This window comes from Lycium barbarum, chromosome 5 (genome assembly GCF_019175385.1).
Source record: "Lycium barbarum isolate Lr01 chromosome 5, ASM1917538v2, whole genome shotgun sequence".
NCBI lineage: Eukaryota > Viridiplantae > Streptophyta > Magnoliopsida > Solanales > Solanaceae > Lycium > Lycium barbarum.
In genome coordinates this window covers 137760936-137782134 of record NC_083341.1, presented here as the reverse complement: position 1 = coordinate 137782134, position 21199 = coordinate 137760936, and the positions used below count along the sequence as shown (strand labels likewise).

The following is a 21199-nucleotide window of genomic DNA, read 5'->3' as shown; positions in this document are numbered from 1 at the left end:
GCACACGTTTGGAGCTCACGTGTGATTTCTCTTAAAGTGTCTGTTGATCTAATAGCCTATTTGGTAAAAATTTTAAAATCAGATTATTTTGAAAAGTATCTTTTAAAAAAATATTTTTTGCAAAAAAATAGTTTGTATTTGGCCAATTAATTTGAAAAGCATTTTTGAGCAGCAATTAGTGTTAGGCCAAGCTTTTAAAAAGTGTTTCTACGTGTATTTTTCTCAAAAGTGTTTTTCAAAAAAATGCTTTTAGATAAAAACTATTTTTTTTAGCTTCTGAAAAACTATTTTTGCTACTCTCCAGAAGCACTTATTTTCTCCCAAAAAGTTGGTCAAACACATCACTTTTTTTAAAATAAGCACTTATTGAAAAAAATAAGCACTTTTAGAAAAAAATAAGTTTCGTCAAGCAGGCTATAAATCACATTAGGCTAGATATGTTTGTGAAACACTCAAACTCATAAGAGAAGAGGAAATGGTGATTCTTCTTTCAAACTTGAGTTCCTCAAAAATGGGTAGATTATAGGGTTACATGGATTTCCATTTAAGTCTAGACTCCATTTCCCAAAGTACATGCATGGACTAGACTTTTATTCTCTCAAAGTACATCAATGAACTGACTAGACTGATTCTAGAAGTTTCCACCAATACATACCTCTCCTAATGCATTTAATTTAGTAGTTCATAAACTAGAAGTAACTATAATGCATGAACAAGTATAATAATTCAACAATATGATTTTCCAAGTTATAATGGACTTACTGCTAAGTTGAAACTAACTAAAAATTGATTAAGCTAGAGCTAAGACACCAAATAATGCAATAATTTTTAACTGACAGGGCAAATAATCCCAGTAATCACTTTTTCTGATTGGTTTTCAACTAAAGAAAGCCACAATAACTAATTTCCATCAGCAAATAGCAAATTGCTGGAGTAAAAGCAAAGAGACAAATGAAACAATGTAAAATATGAAATAAACTGATTGATCCACATGACAGATGGTAAAAGCAGAATTTGTGACCATACATATCAGAGCAGTTGCAAGTCAGAAACTACACAAAGCTGATATGCAAAAGAACCCATCAACAAAAGTGAAACATTTTGTCTCAGTAACCATGTAGCAGAACAGAAATAGGAATTGGGCGCAACGGTTTAGCTTCTACTGATGCATGTATCCTTTGATCAGAAGATAACGAGTCCAATGGATCTGGATTTGCATTTAGGTGGATTCTATACAAAGATGAAGCAATTAGAAAAGAAAAGACTGAAGAATGTCAGGAAAGTGAAGGACATTGCAACAACTATAACTATAAATGAGAAATTGGTAAAAAAGAAAATTTAACGATTGAAAGCATGTAAAGAAAAAATGCCACAAAAGTGGAGCAACGAAAGAATGTTAGTTTGTTCTTTCTTGAGGAGTGGGTCAATGCATTATGTAGCAGAATTGACATAATGTAACTTATGTATCATCTGTCGTTGCTCCACGTTGTGGGATTTCACTGGGTTGTTGTAACTTATGTATCATCTGTCGTCAATAGTAATCTAGGAAGCTCTCTCTCCCCCCCCCCCCCCCCCCCCCCAAACACACACAACAACAAAAAAAAAAAAAAGCACCATTCACAATGCTTAAAGGGTAAGCTTTAAAATTATCAATTGCTATTTGGTTGAGGCCTATGTTGCTCGGACTCTCCCAAAATGTTGCTGCACCCGTGTTGGATCCTCCAAAAATACACTACTTTTGGAGGATCCAACACGCACTTGGCAGCATTTTTGAAGAGTCCGGGCAACATAAGTTGAGGCATTTTTGTGAAGGATAGATGAGATTCATGAAATTTTTACACATTCCAAATGCTGGTCAAGATTGCCACAAATATTAAAGAATGAGACCTGAACTTCAGTATGCAAGACAGAAGTTACTAAAATTATTTTCCATATCCAAAAGTGTTCGTTTCATTTTGCACGTGTCATAATTATGAGATCACTTACCGTGTTTAGTCTTTAAGATATGAACTTTGAGACTGCCATTTCCAATGCCCCCTGCTTCTTGTTTAATGCCCAAAGCTGAATTTCCAATTGAGTTGCTACAGTCGATCACTTTAATCAATTGCAGACGATAGATAGCTGCAAAGCTATACGGGATCTCTTCAAGCTTGGAACAACTTTTTAATATTAGTTTTTCAAGCACAGGAAATGATGAAGATGCATCTAAGCAAAACCATTCAATCATAAAGACATGATGTAGCCTCAAAACTTTAAGTGCAGGGAACTTGTTGTCATTGAGGTCCCAATACTGTTCCCCCCTAAAGTATATTTCAGATAATTTAAGAGTCTCAAGGTGTCTCAATTTTGCAATACTTGAAACTATTTCGTCCGTTAGGAAGATGTCACTAAGGGACAAAACCTTAAGACTTGAGGGGAAGATCTCCAAATTCATCAATGCGGAGTCTGAATAATTGGGAACATCTCCAAACCCTTTTTCTTTATTAGCATTGGGAACATCTCCAAATTCATCAATGTGGAGGGTGAGTTCTTCAAGATTTGGAAACTTTCCCCAAAACTTCGGAGTCATGTCAACCACGGACATATAGCACATGCCAACAGTCTTCAAGTTATCTAACACTATTTTTGAAGATTCTTCAAACATTACTCGTTCATTGTCTTCCCATTTAATCAAAAATTCGTTTATATCGACATGCCTCAACTTCTCCATATTCCAAATAGCAGGTGATACCATTATGTAAGATGAACGAACCTGCAAGGTTTGTAGATGGAGTAGGTGTGACACCCACTTGAAATCAAATGCTTTGACAAAAATTGATAGGTACCTCAAGTGAGTCAGTGATCGGAATGCAGCAGCCCAAGAATTTTGCAAATAGATATCCAATAAATGCAACACCCGAATAAGTCTAAATTTATTGAGTAAAGGGAAAAGACTTTTACTGTCCGATATACTGAATTTTGGATGAACAATGAACTCCAGTGGCCTTTGATGATGTTGTCCAAAAGACTCCTTTTCCTTGGAATTACTTTTCATGGTGCCATGTATATACATGCATAACCTTTGTTCATCTGAATCTAAAGTTTGACGTGAACTATATGGCAGTATGGTCTGCATAAACTTCTCCTTTTTAATTTTGTCCAAGCAAAACTCACGCACTAGATCATGAACTTTGCAGTATTTTATTTCACCATTAGTTCTTCTTTTAGAAACCATTACTAGGCTTCTGTGAACAAGATCATTCAAGTAAATCTTTGATACTTCTTCTAGTACCAATGTGTCATTGTTATGTACTAACTCCTCAGCTATCCACCACTTTAGCAAATCAGACACAGGAATTTCATAACGTTTAGGAAACAATCCTATGTACAGAAGGCAAGACTTTAAATGGTCCGGTAAATGGTCGTAACTTAGTTGTATCACCTTCATTGCATCTTGTTCTAAAGAATTGGAAGTCAAATTATTCACAATATCAAGCCACAAAGAAGCTTTCTTTGTCGAAAGATGTGAGCCAATCAATACAATAGCAAGAGGCAATCCCTTGGAGTGTTCAGCAACTTGTGCTACTACACTACGTAGCTCCGGAGGACAACTTTCCCCTTGAAATAATTTCTTCTGCAATAATTCCCTACTATGTTTATCACTTAGAAATGAAAGAAAATAAGGATCACTGTAGTGCTTAAGCTCTTTAGCTACTGCTTCAACATGAGTAGTTACCATTATTCTACTTCCATTTTCACCATTTGGGAAAGAATGTCGCAACTCTTCCCATGGCTCGACTTCCTTTATATCATCCAATACGATGAGATATTTCTTTCCAAATAAACTCTCCCGCAACATGTCTGATATTCTATCAGCATCTACAGCAACATGCTTATAACCCATAGTTTGCTTTAGCATCTCAAGCAACAGCGCTTTCACATTACATGTTTGTGAAATGCAGCACCACACTCGAACATCAAAGTGAGCACGAATAAAACGATTATCGTATACCATTCTAGCCAAAGTTGTTTTACCTAGCCCGCCCATCCCGACGATCGAGATAATGTCAAGCTCTGTTGGCCCTCCTATCAGTTTTTGAATTACATTTTCTGCATCATCGTCGAAACCCACTATTTCGGCATCAACTGATGGATACATACGTTGGGTGGAAGGTTTTGCAGGAGTAGGAGCTCTTTCCAAAATATCAATGTCCTCCATATCTGGCCTCTTTAATTGATTGCTGGAAGTAAAATCTACATATATCATAATTGACAGCTCTGTCAGCCTCCACAAAAGGAAACAACATTATAACAATTAAGAATTAACTCACAGCTTAGAAGAGAACACAAAGATAAAACTAATGCAACATGTGAAGTCTTATGTGTCTACATGACACCAAATAAAGAAGAAACTAATCAAGATGGATCAGAGGAAGGAATAACTCCCTGTCATTCTCTCCCAAATCCCTTCACCTTAATCTCCATCAGCGTGTTCTCTTTTCAATCTCTGAGGTGTTCCAAAGTCCACTCCTTTTATGTGTGTGGGAGTATCTTTTTCAGTTTTCACAGACTTTAATGCTTAAATTTTCCATCTCTTTTATAGAAGATTTTGCATTTTAATAAATGCACATATAAACAAGTCAAACAATCAAACAAATCAAGTCACCCAATCTTTTCTGAAACTAGGCCCTGGATCCAATTTCGTTAGTGGACACAATTCAGGGAGATTGTAACTCTTTGGAGGATGGAAAACTGTAACACGGATCAAAAAATTGTGGCCATGACATTGTGATAAAACATTGTATAAGAGAGGCCAACCAAGTAGTTGATAAACTGGGTTAAATAAGTCATACACTGAAATATACCTAGATGTACCGGAATCACCAGGAAATACCAAAGGAAATTAGGGGACTTCTTAACCTAGAAAGATGCAATATGAGGCTGTTTGGCTAAGCTAATAAGCTGGTCAAACTGTCTTTTAAGCACTTTTTGGCTTATCTACGCGTTTGGTAAACGCTTAAAGAGCCTCATAAATCAAGATTTTTATGATTTTATCCTTAATACTTTTTAGTTCCCAAAATACCTTTTTCAAAACAAAATCGCTAACTTTCTCTCCATTACATATCCGTCGTTCATCATTTTCCATGCAAAGATACTTTAAATTTACATTTTTTGAAAAGAAAAAAAAAAAGGGAGAAAAAAAAAGAAGGGTATTTTAGTCATTTTACCGAAAAACTGTTTATCAGCATATTTTTACCAATCAAATCAACTGTTTATCAGTTTTAGCACTTTTACCCAAACACGTAACTGCTTATTTACAAAACTAATTTCAACACGTAATGCTTATCCGTTATTTACAATGAGCTAATCCAAATGGACTCTTTGCCTACATTAAGGATTAGAACTCATAGAAATGCAAACTCCTACTTTGACCCTCCATGAAATCCTCTGGAGTAAAATCTAACCAGGGCTTCATAGTTGTAGTAGCACTACAAAACAATATGTAAAGGAAATGAGTCCTTTCCTCACATAGGTCATGCATCGTATAGAATTTGCATACATTAGAGATGTTTAATGTATGGGTCTGTCTGATTCTCATATTCATAGGAAGTAAGGTACATATTCCCTCCCACACTGTACAGATTTTTTGCACTTCATAAAATTCAACCGAGCATTCGAGTTTGGAACTAGGTGATTCTCCTAAAAAATAAATAAGTAAATAAGTAAGTTTAGATGTCAAATATTTGCGGGCGCGAGTAATTAGAGAAAGAAAATAGAGAGTAGGGTGTTTACAGTTCTGTTTTAGAATATTGAAACCAAGGTAAATCAATGAAGTAATATTTTCATTGGTTTGATTCTTATCTAGTTGGAAAAAACAGGTTTTTCTCATTTCGGAGAAAATTTTGAAAGATAGCTGCATAATCTTTGTTCATTGTTCTTTTTTTTTAAGCCAAAATTGTCCCTTATCTATGAGATAGATCTATTTTGGTCTTTCAAATAGAACATTGAGTAGATCTATTTTGGCCCTTCAAATATAACATTGAGCATCCTTAGTCCCTTAAGTTTACTAAAGTGGAGTAACTTTGAACCAACAGAATATACTTAAAAACTAACTGTGATTACTATAAAAACACGGTAAAAACTAAAAACCGATCGACTTTCGGACCGACCGAATAGATAAGGGACAATTTTGGCCAAGAACCCTTCATTGTTCTGGCTTTTGACAATTTTCCTTTTTTTTTCCGCCTAATTTACCATTATTTAACCCGTTAATTTTGAAACAAACATTTTAAGTGAGCTTTCTAAAGCTGTAAAATAATTGTGGACCGAAAGAGAAAATCAAATTTCTAAAGCTGTTAAATAATTGTGGACCGAAAGAGAAAATCATCATCACAGCATAGGCACATTTTGTAAAAAGAAACTAGAAGACATCAAAATGTGATCAAAAGTGAAATAGCAAAAAACAGAAAAATGTGGCTTGAGTCTTGCTAATGTGGCCTTGGACAGAGGAACTGTTCTGGCAAATAGTTTTTTTCAGGAGTTGGATTCTCAATGTTTTACTAACTGTTTGTTCATGGGTGCAGGAAAAGAAGAAGATTCATATATTCAAATCCTAAGGGAGGAGAATTATAGGAACCAATTGTTTGTTAACTGTTTGTTCATGTTTGCAGGTAAAGAGTGGCTAAATTCTCAAAATTCATGGGATTTGGACATCAACAGAAGTAAACAAACATGTAGCAATTGCAACATAATTCAATACACAGAAAATAACAAATTTCAGCTCAACCAACAAAGCAGATACCATCGGCTCACAAAGAAGAAGCAAAAGAAAGAGAAGAAAATGCAACACAAAAGAATTACCTTCAACTGCAGATGAGAAGGAACGAAGGCCAAATCGATCTTGAACAACAGAGACTCAGATGAAGATGATACGCTTGCTATGCTTTTTTTTTTTTTTATTATTATTATTCTGGCAAGAGAAATGAATTGCTGCAAGGTTCTCTTAACTTTATATATGGTTTCGGGCAAGAGAAATGAAGAGGAAGAATTGGAAAGAAGACCGTGGACTTGAACATGTGGATGTAAGTGTGATCAAGGAAAAGGGTCAAAACTAACTTCGAATTATTCGAAATAAAGATAATTTAAATTTTCGTCTTACTTTTTGCCCAAAATAGAGATAAGGTGTAATATCTGAGGATTAGTCATGGATTAAATTTATATTGTATTAATGGTGGATAAATTTATACCGACAATCAAATATAGTTATATATTTAATCTCAAACTTAGTCTTGAATATTCTATCAAACTTGAGATTATTTTAGATTAGGGGTGGGCGTTCGGTTTTATCAAATTTCGATTTGGCTATTTCGGGTTCGGTTTTTTGAAGGTGGACACCAAACACCGAACCAAACTAGTTCGGTTCTTTCGGTTTCGGTTTTTTAAAGTTCGGTTCGGTTCGATTTCGATTTTTTCAATTCGATTTTTTAATATAATATTAGAAGCAATTCCATTGACACTAATTCATATTCTCAAAAGCAATAAAACATAAAACTGATAAATTGAAATCAAAATCAAATAAACAGGATACACAAGAACATAAAACTATAATCATGATATAGGTTTACTAAGTGTTATATACATACCGTAAGAATAATTAAGAAAACACATAAAGGACATACATTAATCCTAAAGAGACATCCCAGTTATCTTTCTTTGTTAAGAATATTTGATTTTTTCAATTGAAGTGGAAACTAGGGATACAAATACAAAAGAAGACTTATTACAGTTGGGTTTTTTTTTTGTTTTAAACTTAATTAGCCTGGACTATTTTAATTTTTTTGGGTAATGTATTAAATTTCGGTGCGCGTTCAGTTTTTCGGTTCGGTTTTATCAAACTTCGGTTCAGCTATTTCGGTTTCGGTTTTTTGACGATGGACACCAAACACCGAACCAAACTAGTTTGGTTCGGTTTGTTGAAGTTTTGATTCTGTTCGGTTCGATTTTTCGATTTTTCGGTTTTCGGTATTTATGCCCAGCCCTATTTTAGATCACTTTCCAGGTGGGATAAATTAGTCCAAAAAAATACAATCTCAGAATAATTTAGTCCACGAATCAAACAACCCGTACTGTTTTGAAAAATCTCTCTCTCACTAACAATTGCGCAAAATAATGGGAAAATGGTTAATTTTGACTTTGACTTATTTAAAATGAAATTACTTTTTTTTTTTTTTTTTTCATATTTCTTTTTGGAATTTAGAATGTGTGAGAAAATTATAATGACAACAATAAAGAAAAAAAAAGGTGTATAAAGACTTCTTTTTTTTAACACAAAAGAAACGACAATGTGCATCTTTTCTTCTTCTTCTGAATCCTTACGCATTAGCCATTATGTATGATTTATTATTTCTGAATATGATCAATCATACACCTTTTCATATATAATTATTTAAAAAATATTTTTCTACATTAATAACAATGAATTTATTTTACCAACTCTGAGAATGATATGATAAAAGAAAAACGCAATACCTTGATACATTATATTACATGTGTAATTTTAAGTAATCCTAAGTTTCAATCGATGGGTATGATAGTTCCGAAAGGAAATTGTATAACATTTTTTTATGGAAAGATTAACATTGACAATTATAAACTTTATACTACGTAAATTGGTATTGTATAAAAAAAAATTAAAACCATCAAAATAATCTCATAATCTCCAATATAAATTTTTATAATTAAGAGCACTTCTCCCAAACTTTAAACAAGGACCAAATTTAACAGTTCTTGAAAAATTAGCCAACAGCCCAACAGTGTATCTTATAGTAGGGTAAAATGGAAAGGTTGTCGGTCATTGGACCCTACCCAGGAGTCAGGATTGGGAACACAAAATTTGTGTCTTGTATATCAAAACATTGCAATATTGTAGTATTGCAAAACATTGCAAATTGTAATATTTATGATGTCCTCTAATTCGTCAACGAACATTTATCCAAGGGCTCTTGGCATGTTCTTGAAGAGACGAGATGTCACAAATAGTTTAATGATTGTCATGAACTATAAATATTCATAGTGGTGGAATATAGTAGTTGTGACACATACTAACTCAGAGTCCGGAACCTAAATGACCTCCAAAAGAGGAAAGTGACCAAAGTATGTTATCGCAACTTTTTTTTTTTTTTTGCACCATAAAGAAAAGAGTGAAAAGTAAAAGTGTGACACGTGGTTAGCGGATCATGCTATTTGAAATGACATCATTTGTAATAGTGTACATATTTAATTGAGCACGGCAAAATATTGATGTTACAAATGTAAGAAATTGAATGGGAAACGAGGCCATGAAAGAATCAAAGGAATTACTTTAATGTTAGCTGTGAAATTACAATACCATCCTTGGTCGTCCATCTCTTCACACTTCTATATAATTTTTTTTTTTGGCGGAATTGACATAGTAGGGGTTCAAGCCAAACCCCCATCACCAAAGAGGATGAAAATTGGGAGAACATCTTAATTTTTTTTAAAAAGAAAAAAAACTTGTCAAATATTAGCTTATAAAGTGAGAAAATAATAACGCATAGTTCATATAGAAAACACATCACATAGTTCATATAGAAACCATATCCCAAATCCGTCCTATTTAAGCAATCAACAAATTTTAACGGATGAGGGGTAAGTTTGGTTGAAAGTAAGACGACAATGGCGTATATATTGGAAAAGTGTATCGAAAGATAAATATAACTTATTTTTTTACAGGACAAGAGCAAATGTGACCCTTTTCGGTTGAATCAATACATAATTTATCCTTAAGCCTATCCTTTAGGGGTCGTTTGGTACGCAGACTAATTTATCTCATTTGAAAAAATAATCTCAAAGTTAGTAGGATAAGGTGGGATATCCCATCCTTAAGATTATGCTTCATTTTATACTCTATTTGGTAGAAGATATAAATTTATCCCACCCAACTATGATACAAAAAAATAATACTGAGATATCCCTGCTTATACCATACACCAAACAACCCCTTAATTTTTTCCAATAAAGGAGCACCATGTTCACTGTTATAAAGTTCCCCTGGTCAACAGGTCAACAATTTATTACCCTTTTCCATTTATTTATTGCTGCTAGCTGTCTTTTTGCTACCAACTATAGTGAAATCAGTCTTCATTCTTCAAGATTGAAGTCCACAAACTTGATCTTAACAATTCTTCTTCTTTTTCTTTTCTCTGAGACTGAAATCTCTCTGTAGCAACTCTCATCATTAATAGAAGGTGAGATTCCTTTTCAGGTTTCTATTTTGTATTTTCTTTTATTTTTCTTTTTGCTATTTCTTTTTTGTGTGTTTGTCAGAATTTTTATGTTTCGTTTTTACCATATACTCTATACTGTGCTCGTGATTTTCTTTTAATTTACAAATATCACCAACCAGATCTAGCTCGCTAATGAGTCCTTAGGCAAAAGATGGAATAATCAAAGAAACCCAAAAAATGAGAATAGATATTTGTATATGTTGCTATCTTTGAAAAGTCTCTCTTCTATTTATCAAGAGATAATGGATCAAAACCCCGATCACATTTTTATTAGTTTCATACTTAAACTCTGTCTTGTTTACATTACCCCCGAACCATAACTTTTAAGTGCTAAACCCCGCCTAAACTATCACGTTTTTATTAATTTCATACTTATATGATGCCTTGTTTACGTTATTCCCGAACTATAACTTTCAAATGCTAAAACCCCATATGCCCCTGGCGAATTCGAGAGTAATCTTCACCGGACAATTAATGGGATAATTCCTGATTTTCTGAGCTCAAAATTATCCTTTGTTGGCAAATCTTTCACATATTCTTTTAACACTACTTGCTTGTCTCTCAATGTTGCTTGCATTTTTTGAATACCGAAATGAATATATAATAAACGGAAAAGGCTCAAATATGCTATCGAACTATCGGAAATGACTCATTTATGTCACTCGTCAATAGTTTTACTCATTTATGTCATCGAACTATCGGAAATGACTCATTTATGCCACTCTTAAAGTCTTTGAAATTTAATTAAAACACTTTGAAATGGTCACGAGCAACAGATAGGAGAGCTTTTGAAGGAGTAGGGTCGAGCTTCTCTTTCAATTGACGAGTAGCCTCATTCCCTTATTTTCTTTTGCACACAGAAAGGTCCTTGTCGTATAGACGATTTGATGGAGTTTGTAGAGAATCATATCTTTTTTGTAGATTCTTTACCTTTTGGTATATACCTCTTGTATATGGCCGTTTATGGCCATGTTTATGTATGAAAATACATTTAATTGATCAAAAACAAAAAGAAATGACATTATAAGGATCTCATGTGTTACTTTCATAGATCTCCCGTGTTATTTCTTACTGTTCTTCTATGACAATGGTGATATTATCAAACTAACATTTATAATTGACTACAAAACAATGTGCGCGCGCACAAGGAGCGGCACTTATAATATTTCCCAACAATGAAAGAAAACATTCTAATGGAGACTTAAAGTCTATTGATTCCAATTAAGATTTTTCTCCTCCCATTTATCTTGATTATATGCTTGTGCTCCTCATTCATCTTGTATATACATATTGGAGTCCTATAGATGTGTATTTCTTTAAAATGTTGAGTGCTAGCTAATTGATGTATCTTGTTTCCATTGCTTTTTTGGAGACTGACAGTGTTATTAACTATACTGTAGTTTGAGTTTACTTGAAACAACCGCTGATTGACATGGAGAACGTCAAGAAAACCACTTCCCATGCAACTCTTTCAACTCAATGCAACCCTCCATCTAATAATGAGGAATTTGTGGGCTTTGAGGAGGATATAAAACAGATAATTCAGAAATTGACTGGAGCAACAAAAGAACGGGACGTTATCTCGATTGTTGGAATGGCTGGACTAGGTAAAACGACTTTGGCTAAAAAGGTGTGCAACAGTCAACGTATTGTTCATCACTTTGATGTTCTAGCATTTTGTACTATTTCACAAACATATAGCATCACGAAGCTATTGGTTGAGATTCTTAAGCAAGTTACAGGTGAAAAGCACGACATCAAAGGGGATGAGGACGTCGCTGATGCGTTGAGGAAGGCACTGTTTGTCAAGAGATACCTCATCATTTTGGATGATATATGGAACTATGAAGCATGGGAAGATTTGCAATTATCTTTCCCTAGTGTGGACAGAGGAAGTAGAATAATGGTAACAACTCGAGATGAAAAGGTGGCAAAGCATATTAAACTGTACACCGACCCTTATTTTCTTCGATTCCTAACGGATGAAGAGAGTTGGGAATTATTGCAAAAGAAAGTATTTAAATGTGAGACCTGTCCATCGGAGCTACAGGAGGCAGGATTTGAAGTTGCCAGAAGCTGTAAAGGACTGCCTCTTGTGGTTGTCTTGAATGCTGGAATTATTGCTCAGAAGGAAAGGCAGGTCTCCGTCTGGCAAGATTTTGCAAAGGATTTAAGTTCGCATGGTTTAGAAGAGCAGAGCATGAAAGCGGTTCAATCAAGTTATGACTATTTAGGGGATCATCTAAAGCATTGCCTTCTTTACATTGGATACTTCCCGGAAGACTATAACATTCCGGTTTCTGATTTGCTAAAGTTATGGATAGCTGAAGAGTTTGTGCACAACATTGACACGGAGAACTTAGAGAAATCATCCAAAGATTACTTGAGTGATCTAGTCAATAGAAGCCTTCTGATGGTTTCTAAAAGGAGATCTAATGGTGATATAAAATACTGCATGGTTCATGATCTAGTGCGTGAGTTTTGCTCAAGTAAACTTAAAGAAGTAGAGTTTACACAGCGCGTTGTGCCATACAACTCATCCCAACCTTCATATCCAAACAATCCTCGGTTATGCATGTATATCCATGACCAGCTTGTTAAGCAATTGGAGCTGCATGGATATTCAGTGGATGAGATTCCAATGGTGAGCTCCAAAGAAAAGGAGTCTTTAGAGTTTATCGCTCATCCGCGATTCTATTCATCAGGATGTATGGATCTTTTCTCTTTACTTACTAATTTGAGGCTTATTAGGGTGTTGCATTTGTTGGATATCAATTCAGAAAGTGCTTGGGAATTTCAAAGTTCTCCGGCTTCCAAACTAGAAAAACTCACTCACTTGAAATACCTTGCAATTTTTGTCAAAAAATTTGATTTCAAGTGGGTTTCACACATGCGTGATCTACAAACTTTACGTGTGCAGTCACATCAGCGTATAAAGACATCACCGGATATTTGGAAAATGAAGAAGCTAAGGCATGTGGATATTAGTGAATTTTCCTTTATCTGGGAGGACAGTGATCAAGAAGAATCTTCACAAAATGTGTTAGAGAACTTAAAGACTTTTGGCATGTGTCGTGTATCTGTGGCTGATATGAATCGGAAGTTCTGGTGGAGGTTTCCGAATCTCGAAGAACTCAGGCTCTCCATTGTTAATTTTCATGGCATGCCCAATCATTCTCTGTTTCCTACACCGGAAATTCATAACCGACTTCAATCTCTTGAAATAAGTTTCCCGATTGGATTCTCCAAATCAATTGGATGGTTCAAATCAGTCTTCCCTTTGAATCTCAAGGTTTTATCACTTGCTGGCATCTCACTAACCGAAGAAATAGTTTCAAGTATTGCAGCACTGGAAAAACTTGAGACTCTCAAGTTATTTTTTATACACTTCACCTGTGATCCGCAATGGGACGTCACAGATCATGAGTTCAAAGCACTGAAATACTTGAAATTAGAGCTAGCGGATATGAATCAATGGGAGTCCTCCGAGAAATCGTTTCCCGTGCTTGAGAAACTAGTCATAAAAGATTGTGAACAGCTTGAGGAGATTCCTTCTAGCTTTGTGGATATTCTATCGCTAAAATTGATTAAAGTGATCAACTGTAGTGACTCAGTCGGGAATTCAGCATGGGAAATTAAAGAAGAGGTAGAAAACAACCAAGCAAGTGACAGACTCCAAGTTCATATCCCGAAGAATTACTAAAGATGGTAAGTGATTTCATTATAATGAAACATGCAAGAAGAAAAAGTTTCTTTATCGACTTGCATGCTAATTAGCACTCGTCCTCTTTAATGATAGTATGTTTAAATTAAACAAAATTTTGAATGGATTATGGCTTGTGCAATTTCCTTCATTTTTCTTATATTCTTCGACGTTTCGACTTATAGTCCCTTGATTAATGTGCATCAAGTCCATCCACAAATGTAACTAAGCCATCCATTTCAACCATCTTTCTTTTGTTTTCCAGCATATATTCTGTTTACTTGTATCAAAACTCAACTGAACCTTGCAAAGAGACCAACGAACAGCATCTCTTTATTGTAATATAAGATGGACCCTTGATAATGTCATAAGATACAAAGGGGATGGAAAATGAGATAAACATTGAGCTCATTTCATATCATCAAAAAACTTCAGTCTTACATTACAAGATCACGAGAGGGGTATTTATAGGTGTTCTATGATAGTTCAAGACTCATTGCTACTAAGTAGTGTCACACACAAACTATGAACTTGCCCATATTAAAAACGTCAAGTCCATGCAACCAGCAGGGGTAGATTTAGAGGGTGTTCGCCTCGAACACCCTCGATACAAAATTACAGTGTATTTATAGGGTAGATTTTCTGTGTTGATGTACATATATTAACTTTTGAATACCTTGAACAAATGCAAAAGGTTAACTCAAGCGGTCCATGATGTTCAAAATTATTTCTAGCATCCTAGGTTCGATTCCCAAGAACAATATTATTTTTTATATTTAGCTTTTGTTGTTTTTTCCGAATCCCCTGAGTGAAAATCATGAATTCGCTACTGGCACATAGATATTCTAATAGTCATATGAACAATACCGAACATATGAACACATTTAAACATTTAAGTTTACTATGTTCAACATCCCTCTTAAACTTAAATGTCTTTTCATGTTCTTCTATTAGTCTCGATGATTTTTAGCTTCATTTTCAACATCCTTTGTGTACGCTTTCCAAATATGCCCTCAACAGAATCCTTGCACAAATTTAGTATAAAACTTTTCACATTCACAAGTCAATTTTTCATGAACTCCTTCAGAATTTTAAACTAAACTCTCATAAATTTAGGCAATTTGTTCTCCATATTCTTTTAACTTTTGGCTATTGCAACCATAACTTATGGGAGACTTCTCTCGTCTTCTTTTATTTTCCTTCTTGTGAAGTTCTTCAAACTCATACATTATCGACAGGTTGCTCTTTTCTTCACAAACTCGGAGGAATTGACTCTTCTCTTTACAAATAGAAGGCCTCTCAATAAGTCCTCAAACCTAGAGAAACACCTTCGATGGAGTGCATATATTCGCCTTTTACATTCAGGTGTGATTTACTGATTTTGTGCTAGACATAGAGCATTGTGAAGTGAGTCTTCTAAGAAAAGTGTTTGCGGATAAACAGTTGAACATACAAGGGGGTATCTTATGAGGTTGATGGCAAGTTTGAACATGCTTTCGGAGGACTCCTAATTTTGTCTATTCCAGAAAATGGTCGCAAGGAGGGTTTAACACATTCAGAATTTGAACTTTATGGATTTTAAATTCTAGGATAGACGACATCATATGTTAGCAATTAAGAGTCGTGAATTTAATTTTTGTATGTATTTAGTGAGTTTCTTAATTATAAATATAGGATTTGAAGTTTTGAACTAAAATAAGGTATTGAATGCGGCCTAACCTGTATGTCAACTTCTAGCTCCACTCCTATCAACCCCGTGGAAAGCTAATTAAGATGGGATCAGAAGAGAAATGGGTGGAATTAATTTCGTTATGAAAATCATCCCCACATATGTTACTACGCAGTCTTAGGATACAATGAATTTTTTTTCTTCCTCCAAGAGGAAGATGTGAGGCAAAGACTCTACTTTGGGAACTTGTAATCTTAAATATGCTGTAAAAGTTGAGGAATGTATTTCATCGTTGGCTGGGCAGCGAGCAGTAGTAGGATGGGTAACCCTTAGGAAGTCCTTGTGTTGCATCCCGTGTTTTAAAAGGCAGTTTCAGGCCTCGCCCAGGGACTTGCCTTGGGGCAGGGCAATGGCAAACGCCTCAGGACTCACGTGCAGGGCTTAATTCTTGTGAGGCTTACGCCCTAAGCACTCGACTGTACACCCTAAACACGCCTAACGCCCGACGCTCGGGGCTCGCCTAACAGTTCTTACAAAAATTATATGTTAAATTCCTTATTAAAATTGATGACCCTCTTAATTCTTTAACAAAAGAATGATACTTAATAGTTTTCATCTATAGAAATAAGAAGATTGGGTTTAACTCAAATAACAAGTCGTAGTATTGCATATTTACTATTTGAGAACATCGTGAGGGTGAATATCACTTAATATTTTTTTTTAAAATACATAGCTGAATGGTACATTTTCACTGGTCATTGGTCTTTTGTGCTATGTATCAAATATCATATTTTATTATTTCGCTATTTGAAAGTAATTTTATTTTTATTCATGGATGAGTTACGTTTTAATTATAATACTGATAAAATTTATTGATTATTTGCTTAGGAAGATAAAATGAATAGTATGATAGTAATATTGTTTTAAGAAATTTTGATTTTTTCATTGTTTGAAAGTTAAGATGTTAGAGTTGATTTGCATTTCTTAGAAGCTTTTATTTCATTGTATTGTTTGTACTTGTAAAATTATGTTATATATATTTACAAGTTATAAGTGGCGTAGAATGGATTGCTTTGATTAATTTTTGTGAGAATCAACCGTGCGCGCGCGCATATATATATATATATATATATATATATATATATATATATATATATATATATAGAGAGAGAGAGAGAGAGAGAGAGAGAGAGAGAGAGAGAGATTTCATTTATTTACAATTTTTTTAATGTAATTTACATATTTAAAAATATTTATTGTAATTATATTATTTTATGAAATACTAAAAATTAAATAATTATGGGGCTTACGCCACGTGTCTCGAAGCTTACGCCTCACCGAGGCATACATAAAACGCTTCGCCTTACTGTAACGACCCGTTTGGTCGTTTAGCACTTTTGAACTCATTTTCACTAAAATGCCATTTTCGTAGTTTTAAAGGGTACTCTTGACTTGCGGGAATTGGTGGCACGGTGATTTAATTGGCGGGTACTTTTGAACTATATTTATTTAATGTGTGTGAATAGTTTGCTCATAGGAATTTTATTTGCTCATATAAAGCATAAGTTGGAGAATTAATTAAGTGGCTAGTGAGCCTAATTTACATTATTATGTGTTAGTTGGATGACTAAGTAATTCATTTTTTTTGCGCGGATTGCCCTTCTTTTGGGGTGGTCTTTAAATTTTGCCCCTCATATTGCTGGTCTTTAATTTTTGCCCTTCATATTGCAACACTGAACGTTCACGCAGAAATCATGAGGTTCTGAGTTCAAATCCCCGCTCAAGCATAAATTAAAAAAGAAAACTGCAAGGCAAGATTTGGGTCGCGTGTATGCCGGACCCGGCATAAACTTATGAAGGAATTACCAAAGTTATGCCGGACCCGGCATACTCATGCCTTATGGGCAGACTTAGAAAAGAGTAGTTGTCGTGATTTTGTTCCATTATATCTAAGCTTAGTTTTTCATGAGTATTAACACTATGATAATTGTTGACAGCATTTGCATAACGATGAGTGGAAGAGGCCACGCACAAAGTTTTTACCATGAAGCCTTTTAGTTCTGTAATAATATTGGAAGGAGGACAATGAAATTCTTCCTAGGTATCCTCATCCGGTGGGGGCATACTTTTAATGGGCAAACTTTTATGCCGGACCAGGCATAAACTTGTGAAGGAATTACCAAAGTTATGCCAGACCCGGCATACTTATGCCAAGTCTGCCCATAAGGCATAAGTATGCCGGGACCGGCATAAGTTTGGTAATTCCTTAACAAGTTTATGTTACCAAACTTATGCCGTTGGGGGCATACTTTTAGTGGGCAAACTTTTATGCCGGATCCGGCATAAACTTGTGAAGGAATTACCAAAGTTATGCCGGACCCGGCATACTTATGTCAAGTCTGCCCATAAGGCATAAGTATGCGGGGTCCAGCATAACTTTGGTAATTCCTTCACAAGTGTATGCCGATTGGGGCATAGCGAATTTAAACTCTACCTTGCGAATTTTTTTTAAAATTTTGACTGTGTGGGGGTTCGAACCTGGAACCCATAGGGTTTAGCCGAAGGGCAAAACTTAAAGATTTCAAATATGAAGGGCAAAATTTAAAGACCACCCCAAAAGAAGGGCAATTCGCAGAATTGCCCTAAGTAATTTAGGTAAATTATAAGAGAGGGGGCTAGGCTCATTTATTCCTAGCCCACATATTAGAATATGAGATGTATTAGGGTGAAAGAATTATTGGCTTTTGGGATTAATCATTTGCACGAAAAAAAAAAGAGGCTGCTCATCATGAGAAGAATAGGTCGTGCGTTTTCCATCAAATTATAGCTTCAGGTAATATTTTCTTTCTTAATCCATAGCACTGTTTATTGGTTATTAGGATTTGAGTTGTGAAGTTAGATATGATTAGGGTATAATGATTCAATGATGAGGATAATAATTAGGGAACCTAATGATTGAAGTAATCATGAGATAATCATGAGGCAAAAAGGATAGAAAGGGGGTTATGGTAAATGGTTAATCGTTCTTATGTATTTTTGGGTGTTACATGTTTTCTTTTCTTAGTTAATGAAAATAAAACCTCTGTTATACTTTATGTTTGAGGAACGAAAATTTGTTGAACCACAAGACAGAGACAATATCAAGCATTTCGAATAAGGCATATGTAGTATCTCGTGAATAAAGTATATTGTTTCCTGTTGGTTAGGAGTTTTCTTGTGTAAGAATACGACATTAAATTGCTAGATGGTTGTACTTTTATGGAGCAACTAAAGATACGTGGTTAAACTTTAGGTATATTGGATTATATGTACACCTCCAAATTCATGATATTTGAGATGTGGGTAGCTAGATTTTAATCCTAAGTTAAGATTTTGGGGTAATTGAAAGCTTTGAGCCCTAGCCTTAAGAAATGAGAATTTATGATTTGAGAGTGTCCATTCGTGGATGGAATTGACTAATTTTCTGAATATAGGACTCTTAGGTTATGGGTAAAATGATTTTTAAAGAAAATTTCAGTTTTGCCGTTTTGGGCTCGAGGTCACTTTTCGGGGTGCGTTTTTGGGTTTCGAATATAAGTATAGCAATATGGGTGTCCTTAGATTCGTATTCTAATGTAAATCGCGTATTTGATAGATTTCGATCACTCAGAGGCTCTACGCAAAGGGCAGTCATTGGTTTGATCGTTCGTGGCACCCGCTCGGCATTGAGGTAGGTTACGGTCTACTTTAGTTAGACTCTGATTAGAAAATCGTATGTAGTTGTAGAAATTGACGGATAGCATGTTAGGCCTTCGGGCATGAAGTGCAGATGAATTCTAATTAGGTTGGTTCTGTCAGCTATTGGCTTGTCGTCAAATGTGTTATTTTCTGTGATTATCACCTGTTTGTATCTCCGTCACATACTAGCTCAATTATCACAGAAAAAGAAATGGTAATATTGATAATTGAACAGTGGACAGTAGTATGATTTGTACTTGTTGATTTTATATTAGTGATATTATTGAGACTGATATCATGCATGACATGCTTTCCATATTATTATTGTGATGATGGTGAGGTGAGTGATTGAGAGACTCCGAGGTCTTTGCCGGAGATTGAGAGTGACAGAGAGACTCCGAGGTCTTTGCCGGAGATTGAGAGTGATTGATAGCCTTCGAGGTTTCTGCCGGAGAGCACGAGTGGTACATGGACTTCGCGGGTCTCCCATGGGTCATGGCTTTAAGGCACTGCCCTTTGCATGTGTGTACGAGAGTGGAGTGAGAGAGGTGACTATTGCATTGCATTGCATTCATCCACTCATATATTGACTGATCATTTGGTGAATTAGATCTGTCTTGGTTGATTTCATGATTCTTTTACACTTTACTTGTATATGATACGTGACCATACCTGTTTGCTCTATGTGCTACTTGTTAGTTTTAACTTCTTCATGCGTTATCTAATCATTGTCGGCCTATGATGCTTACCGGTACAAGTGTTGTACTGATACTACTCTTGCTGCACTTTTGTTGAGTGCAGAGTACGATCCAGGTTCCAGTTCTACAGCACGTGGCTGATACGCGAGGGTGACATCTTTCAGTCATTCAGGGTGAGCTACTTGGTCATCCGTGGCCCCTGAAGGACCTCCTCTATTTATTTCTGTTTTTGTATTCGAGAGACAATATGTATCCTCGGGTATTTTCAGACTTATATTCCGTACTATGTTAGCGCTCTTGTACCCTTTGACCAGATTTTGGGGTTGTCGCGACATTTCTAGTTATGATAAGTATTTAAGACGTGATAACTTATTCTTATTTAATTTTTCGCTTATTGAACTTGTTATTAGTAATGTGGTTCGCCTACTTGGAGGGATAGCGTAGGTGCCACCACGACTCGCGAATTGGGTTGTGACACTTACGCCCCCACCTTTCAAAACACTGGTTGCATCTGTCCTTTCCTTCTCATATATATATATATATATATATATATATATATATATATATATATATATATATATATATATATATATATATATATATATATATATGCTATAAATTTGTGATTGACTATAACACTTTTAAAACTTGTGGTCTTAAATATGTTAAGTTATAACATTTGTCTGGTTATAAGATTTGGGAACTTGTAATTCAAACATACCATAACATTTTTGTGCTTATAAAACTTTTGAAACTTGTAATCTTAAACATGTTATATCATTCTGATTGATTATTGTTAAGAGTAAAATGAGAATGTAAGTAAATTTTATTTCAAATTCACTCCAACACATGACATTATTTTATCATTGTATTTAACCGGATGCATCATGTCACTTGACATGTGGCATTACTTCCAAATAAAAATTTCTGGCGATCTGTCAGAATTTTGCTCCATCTTCTAGTGAAATGATGTGTTTGCGATATACTTTTTAACAAGGTTAAATTTTAAACAGTGGTACGGAAAAATCTTATTTGTGTAAATCACATGAATATGTTGCATTAGTTTCTTTTTAGTGAAACTTACACAAATAGCTACCTTTTAATAGCTTCTAACAATTTATAGCTA

General features: G+C 34.9%; 2 protein-coding genes across 4 annotated transcripts; one reads left to right on the top strand and one right to left on the bottom strand.

Annotated features, from left to right (window-relative positions):
* Positions 1 to 946: 946 nt before the first annotated feature.
* On the bottom strand, positions 947 to 7102 carry LOC132641821 (putative late blight resistance protein homolog R1C-3). The gene is made up of 3 exons (XM_060358911.1): positions 6841 to 7102; positions 1987 to 4233; positions 947 to 1230 (listed from the first exon to the last, which is right to left on the bottom strand). Exons 2-3 carry the CDS (start codon positions 4196 to 4198, stop codon positions 1220 to 1222), a joined length of 2223 nt encoding a protein of 740 aa, XP_060214894.1. The 5' UTR covers positions 4199 to 4233; positions 6841 to 7102; the 3' UTR covers positions 947 to 1219.
* A 2973-nt stretch (positions 7103 to 10075) lies between these two features.
* LOC132641820 (putative late blight resistance protein homolog R1B-12) lies at positions 10076 to 20441 on the top strand. 3 transcript variants are annotated; one of them, XR_009582989.1, is made up of 4 exons: positions 10076 to 10247; positions 11687 to 13994; positions 15228 to 15354; positions 20177 to 20441. XR_009582989.1 is itself a non-coding variant. In XM_060358909.1 (3 exons), exon 2 carries the CDS (start codon positions 11719 to 11721, stop codon positions 13987 to 13989), a length of 2271 nt encoding a protein of 756 aa, XP_060214892.1. In that variant the 5' UTR covers positions 10076 to 10247; positions 11687 to 11718; the 3' UTR covers positions 13990 to 13994; positions 20177 to 20441. The 3 variants fall into 3 exon arrangements, 2 of the variants coding, with proteins under 2 accessions (XP_060214892.1, XP_060214891.1); XM_060358909.1 differs by lacking the exon at positions 15228 to 15354; XM_060358908.1 differs by lacking the exon at positions 20177 to 20441 and having other exon boundaries at positions 15228 to 15688.
* Positions 20442 to 21199: the final 758 nt, after the last annotated feature.

What these genes read in the sequence shown, in the direction of transcription:
- LOC132641820 (XM_060358909.1), top strand. Translation starts at nt 11,719, where the DNA reads ATGGAGAACGTCAAGAAAACCACTTCCCATGCAACTCTTTCAACTCAA.
- LOC132641821 (XM_060358911.1), bottom strand. Translation starts at nt 4,198, where the DNA reads ATGGAGGACATTGATATTTTGGAAAGAGCTCCTACTCCTGCAAAACCT.